Genomic DNA, 7,132 nt, shown 5'->3' on the forward strand with positions numbered 1-7,132 from the left:
GCGGAAGCAATCAATCATGAACCTGAGAATAAAACATGCGAGTAACTGTCAACAAAAATGTTGAGTGAATTATAGGTTTAATATTACAAACAATATTTAATTTAAACAATAAAATTTTATGTTTGAAAACATAAAACTCCTTTTTAAACCACCAAATTATATGCTAGAAAACATATAATAAAACATTATTCCATTTTCCGTGAGCCACCTGGTAACCACTTAACCCTTTATTTACCCTTGCCAAACACAATAAATAATATACACCGAACAAGTGTATCTTCAACTAAATACGAAGTACTAAACATTTCGATAACAAATTGCTAGCGCGACTAGCTCGAAATGGGGTTGTCAAACCCGATAGATCTATCCATAGGATTCGCGTTCACCAGTAGAAACCAGTGATTACAGTTACCAGACTAGGGAATATTTTTGTTCAACTCACAATGAATAATTTAAACCAACTTCCACATGTGTCCAAAATATAAAATAAATTGCATGTATTCTCATCCCAAAAGATTTAAAATAGGAAAAAAGGGACTATAACTCACCTTAATAGCAACCGAAGTAACCACACAATTATGCGAACAGCAAATGAAGTAAAGTGATCATGAATGATCACAACGCCGACCTATAAATAAAGCAGGTCGATATAAATAACTAACTTAGGTCAAGTCTTAGTATGATAGCTATTGTACATGTTGCAAGTAGACATAGAACAACACTCAACATGCATCGGTTTGATCGGAACAGCGTACGGACACACACTTTCTATTTTTAGAAAGTTTCTATTTTTAGCAGGTTTCCATTTTTGGAAAGTTTTCTATTTTTGGAAAGTTTCTATTTTTGGAAAGTTTCTATTTTTGGAAAGTTTCTATTTTTGGAAAGTTTCTATTTTTGGAAAGTTTCTATTTTTGAAAAGTTTCCAAATTTAGAAAGTTCTATTTTTAGAAAGTTTTGAAGTTAGGAAAGTTTCCTTATTTAGAAAGTCAACAGAAGTCAACTGAAAGTCAAAGTCAACCGAAAGTCAACTCAAAAGTCAACCTTGGTCAAACATAGTCAACATTAATTTTAAAAGTGTAAAGTATAATAATAACATAAGTTATAATGTTAGTTAAAGTTAAATATGTATAATTATGTCATAACATAAGTTTAATTAAATAAAAATAAATTATTAAAGTTAAGATAAGTTTAAATGATATAATTAATATAACATAAGTATTTAATTAATTAATTAAATATTAGTCATAATATAAGTATTATTAATTAAAAATAAATTTTAAATCATATCATAAGTATTATTAATTAATAATGAATTATTAATCATTTCATAAGTTTCTAATTAAAATTATTAAATCATAAGTATTTAATAATTAGATCATAATTAAATAATAATTAAGTCTTATAATAATTAAATAATTATTTAATCTTTATTATAAGTCTTAAAATAATATTCTCATAAAATAAATTTAATACTTATCATAAGTATTTTTCATTAATAATAAAAGTATTATTAATCATAAGTTTAATTAAATCATAAGTAATAATTAAATGATATAATAAATATATATCATAAGTCTTAAATGATAATAATTACTTCTTATATCATAAGTAATTAATCAATAATGAAAATCATTATTTTTATCATAAGTTTTAATATTTAACCATAAGTTTTAATTCAAAAGTTCATCGGGTCATAACTTGAGCCCCGGGAATCAGTTTTCGGCGAGCCTTATATATATCTTCGCCTAACCAACCCACCCGACACATTAGTGTGCTCAAGAACATCCCAAGAACAGTCACCAAGTCGTGACTTACAGCTCTAAATCAGTTTGTACCTTTAATCCGCTCAAAAACGTATTTTAGTCATAACGGGTGATCCGTGGCTCGGATTTCGATGACCCGAACATGAAAGTTCATCCCATCATCAATCCTAACACACTAGTACACCCTAAAGACTCCAAAAATGGTCACAAAGTTGGACCATAACTGAACCAATTCGTTTTCACCATTTAATCTTTACAAAACACCATTTTAATCATATCTTAAGCTCCGGGAATCGAAACGACATGAATCCGGAGTCTAAAATTAATGTCTTGATGAGAGGAACTCATCTAAACACTTTAATTTCACTTTTATATCAGTTATATTTACATAAAACAACGAACAAGCTGCTGTCCCAATATTATCAAACCGAAAACATGAATTAATGAGCAATTCTACGCATATAATCAACAATACAATAACATGTAAGCATCATACTATTAATATAACATACAAAAACAGTAAAATATAATAAAAATCAAAAAGTTAGGGTTAGGGTTTATACCCTAATCAACAATTAAAGAGTATAGGCGCGTAGAGAACGAATAGTAGAATCCGATTGTGTTGAAAGCCCTAAATTCCAAGCAAGAAATCAATTGATGGTGATGATGTTTTGGGTGGTGGTAGGCGACGGCCTAGAGAGGAAGTAGAGGAGAAAACACAAAAAAAATTAGAAGGTGAAATGAGGGAAATGAAGAGTGAAATTAGGTTTTGTTCCATAAAACTCCAAGTTTAGAAAAATGGCACAATACCCCCCTCCATGAGGGTTTAGGCCGGCTCTAGCAAGAGGGTGGGCCCCTTTTATGGCCCAAAATTGATAAATGACTAATTGCTTGTGGCCCGAACGCCCGATCGAAGCCCGAAACGCGAAAACGCTACTACGCGATTGATTTTTCGGAGAGATAACAACTACGCGACGGATAAAATATATAAACACTATATATGGTCATATGACATTAAAATATCATATTTAAAATATTTAGGACTTAAAAATCCCAAAAGCTCGACCGTTGGTTGGAAAACTGAAAAGATTCGCCGGATAGAAACCCGCGACACGTAGAAACGTACAACTTGAAATATGAATACAAATATTCATATAACACATAATAATTAATATATTATTACAAGATTAATAATATAGGTCATAGAAATGACGTGGCACGAATAACAGTTAACGGTCGTTAAATACTTAACGGTAAAAGATAACGGAAAAAGTAGGGTCATTACAACTTTGTTACGTTTTCAAGTTATAGTGTATGTATCTATTTACATATAATTGTTCGCGAATCGTCGAGAACAACCGAAAGGTATTTGAATAGTTCAAAAATTTTGAGATTCAGTTTTACAGACTTTGCTCATCGTGTCGGAAATGTTAATCATACAAAGATTAAGTTTAAATTTAGTCAGAAATTTCCGTGTCATCACACAGATTGACTCCCTCTGCATGCAAATTGACTCCATCTGCCCCCAGCTTGACTCCATCTGCCCCCAGCTTGACTCCATCTGCACGCAGATTGACTCGAGCTGCACGCAGATTGAAGGTCGAGCTGCACGCAGATTGAAGGTCGAGCTGCACATAGATGAAGGTCGAGCTGTTGGTTCTCTCGGTTCTCTACCACCTCTGGTTCTCTCTGGATCCTCACCATATATATATATATATATATATATATATATATATATATATATATATATATATATATATATATATATATATATATATATATATATATATATATATATATATATATTTTCGATCTTTACGATTGTAATCGTTTGTGTACTCCACCGAATCTTTACGATCTTTATATATAATAATAATAATAATAATATTAATATTTTTGCCGAAAAAAATAAATAAAATTCATGAGTTAATTATACCATTAGTCCTTGTGATTTACCTAAAATTATACCACTCGTCCCTATGTTTTCAAAATTATACCGCTAGTCCCTATGATTTTAAAATAAATTGGCGATAGTCCATATCTAACTCCAGTTAACTTTTTCCATTAAATGATAGCAATTTAGAAAATTTAATAAGATGAGGTATTAAAATCTTAACTTTTACTTGTCCTCTTTCTTCTCAGCAAGACAGACAACTAGTAATTGCATTAAAAACCTATTTGCTCATCATCATCCTTTTGTTCATCACCATCCTCTCTGTTCATCATCATCATCATCGACTCAAAACAGAATCAAGAACAAAAGAAACCCACAACAAAGCCTCGATCTGAAAAAATGAACCGAATCATCGTTGTCGTTGATGCGCCGCTAACACCATCACCACAATTGAAATGAAGGGATTTTAGATCTGATTGATTCTGAATCTGAACGAACATTCATATCCTTTTCTTCTTCTTTTTTTCTATTCGGCTGATAACGAGGATGATGGTGATTTCCAGTGAAAAACGAGGATTGAAAACGATCATGATGATTTTTGGTGATGGTTAACGAGGATGAAGATGGTTCAATTTTTTGTGATGGTTAATAAAGATAGTTTAACACATATGATAAAGGAGTTGTACATTTATTTGGAGTAGTTTTTTAGTTCATATAATTTTCAGATTTGTTTTTCATTTTGAGTTTGGATCTGATCAATTTCAAGTAATATAGACTTCGTTCCAATCTTATGTTCTTAGGTTGTTGCTGAGAAAAAAAAATGTCTAAGTCGAAGTTACGTTTTAACCCCTCGTCTTGAGAAAATAACTAGATAGTCCTTCATTAACGGGAGAAGTGAATTGGAGTTAGAAATGGACTAGCGCCATATAATCGTAGAATCACAGGGACTAGCGATATAACTTTAAAAAGATAGGAATGCACGGTATAATTTTGAGTAAACCATAGGACCAGTGGTATAATTAACTCAAAATTCATTTACTCGGTATTTTTATTTTTGTGTTGATAGGGTTTTCGATTTTCGATTCAGGGCTCTTCCTAATAATAGCCGGGGGTATATAAGCCGCTTACACTCCATTCCAGAACCACTTTCTTCAACCTTACAAAATCGCAGCTTGAATTTGTGCGAAAAAAAGACTAGGGCAAACATGATCATTCCGGTCCGTTGCTTCACCTGCGGCAAGGTACTAACACTAATTCACCCACCTTATTCTTCTTCTTCTTCATTTTCTTCTGCGATTTCATATTTTCTTTCTGTAACCCTAATTTTTCCTAACAATATTGTTATTTTAGGTTATTGGAAACAAATGGGACACGTATCTTGATCTTCTCCAATCTGATTACACCGAAGGGTTAGTTTTTTTTAATGTTCTTCATGATTCTGTTTGTATATAATATAAATGTTCGATTAAAAAGAAAGAAATTAGGGTTTATAAAGACTGCAATACTGAAAACTGTTGTATTTTATGTCGCACTGTGAATAGATAATTGATGTCTCTGTATTCACGTTCTGTTTTCGTGGATTTAAATTACCGTTATATTGTTGTCACATAGACAATTTATTTTTGTAAATTAAAGATATATCTTATATTATGCAGCTAGATGTATAATGTTCACGTGATATGTGTACCTCTAGGATTTGGGTTAATGTCTGAGGATGTTATGGTGTTTATTTTTTTATGAAGCTTGATCGAAATGTGATTTACAATTGCAATATCTGCTATTGTGCAGAGATGCTCTTGATGCATTGGGGCTTGTTCGATACTGTTGCAGAAGAATGTTGATGACGCACGTTGATCTCATTGAGAAGCTTCTGAACTACAACAGTAACTTATCTCTTATTATTACGATTGAATTATTATTATATCTATATCTATTTCATTAACTATACTTCTGATTGCATAGTGACTATGTTAAATCATAAATGTCTAAGTACTGATAGTAACAAAATAGGGGGTAGTTTAGGGCACCTAAATAATTATCTGTAACATATTGCAACAGTGAGAATGTCTCACAAGATCATGTTAGAAAGTTGTTGGTGAAAAAACATTTCAAAATCAGAAATGTTAAAACTTTCTATGTTAATAAAGGGATTATTGTATGTTTAACGAGAAAACAATATACGGTAACAGTTTTGTTCAGGGACAACCAACCAACCATGTGAATTGAGAACTAGTAAAGCTACTGCAAACAAAGCTTAAAAAGCTATTATTAGGCAATATGAAAGTTTATTTAGAAAAAAGCCGTTTTTTTTTATCGTCAGTCGTACATATTTCAATGTTTATGTAGTACAGCAGTATTTTTATCTCATTTTAACAACTAAATTGGCCCTTTCTTGCAGCTTTGGAGAAATCCGATACCAATTGATGCCTTGTTGGGTTAGTGCTGGTATGATGCCTTTGGGAAGAAAAAAAAAATTTGATGCCTTGTTGGAGAATGTTGGTAGATAGCTCTCCCATGGAGCATAATGTTTTTATTTTGAACAAATATACTTGCTGGTAAAATGAGTTTTTTTCTAGTATTAATGTAGGATTTGTTGGAAACAAACATCTTCTAGTTTGAAGTATGTGGTATTATGCTTGCAAACTTGTTTGTGTTGATGCATTATTAGCAATCTGAATATATGTTCTTTTGGGTGTCAAGTAAGGCTCTGTTGTTGATCCTAGCTTCATCTATATTTATTTTAAATACATTCATATGTATAGGCATATATAGTATACCATCTTTAATGCTTGTATGTCACACATTCTGGAGTTTGTTTACACTGCAATATATGGGTGAGATTAAAAGCTGTTTATGCAAGCATGCCAGTCGTAACTAATATTACGACTCAACAAGGTTGTTTTATCTTTCAATTATTGATGTAATTGTGCCCCTACACAATTTTATCACACCATCTCCCATACAAAAGCTTGTTAGAACCTTGTCAGAATAAAAACAACTGCTGCTATTATCATCTAGCTATGTTGTAACTTAACACTGCAAATGTGTCATATTTCCATAAGTCTTTGTTTTGAGTTTGAATCGTTTTCGAGCGTACGTAAGTTAATTGATCGAAGCAAGAGTTGGTGAGCTATCTCAGAGGATGGTTTAATTTTAAAATATGTGTTTGAAGCTGTTTTTGGATTTGTACTTTCACTACTTTTACTCTGAAAAAGGTTATACAGTTAATGTGATTTATTAAGCAACTGATTTGTTCTAGATCTACAGCGTTTTTAAAGAAACATAATGAATACTCTAGTCCTACCGTGTCATCCATTATGAAGAAACGAAAGAATCTGAAACAGCAGCGGCCTATTAGGTCTTGTCAGACAACTGCAGTTCATTCGTCGCCTAAATGGCGTTGTTTTATATGTTTTTATCTCATTTTATGTGCAGTTTGAGTTTAAGATTTACTAATAAGTTTTGTCTGTGACTG

The 7,132-nt window shown here is 31.7% G+C and overlaps 1 protein-coding gene across 1 annotated transcript; it reads left to right on the forward strand.

Moving 5' to 3' along the window:
• Positions 1-4,788: 4,788 nt before the first annotated feature.
• LOC139879715 (DNA-directed RNA polymerase subunit 10-like protein) lies at positions 4,789-6,352 on the forward strand. The gene is made up of 4 exons (XM_071865444.1): positions 4,789-4,898; positions 5,008-5,066; positions 5,446-5,540; positions 6,056-6,352. Exons 1-4 carry the CDS (start codon positions 4,863-4,865, stop codon positions 6,079-6,081), a joined length of 216 nt encoding a protein of 71 aa, XP_071721545.1. The 5' UTR covers positions 4,789-4,862; the 3' UTR covers positions 6,082-6,352.
• The last annotated feature ends 780 nt before the right edge of the window (positions 6,353-7,132 follow it).

This window comes from Rutidosis leptorrhynchoides, chromosome 1 (assembly GCF_046630445.1).
Source record: "Rutidosis leptorrhynchoides isolate AG116_Rl617_1_P2 chromosome 1, CSIRO_AGI_Rlap_v1, whole genome shotgun sequence".
NCBI classification, from domain to species: Eukaryota; Viridiplantae; Streptophyta; class Magnoliopsida; order Asterales; family Asteraceae; genus Rutidosis; species Rutidosis leptorrhynchoides.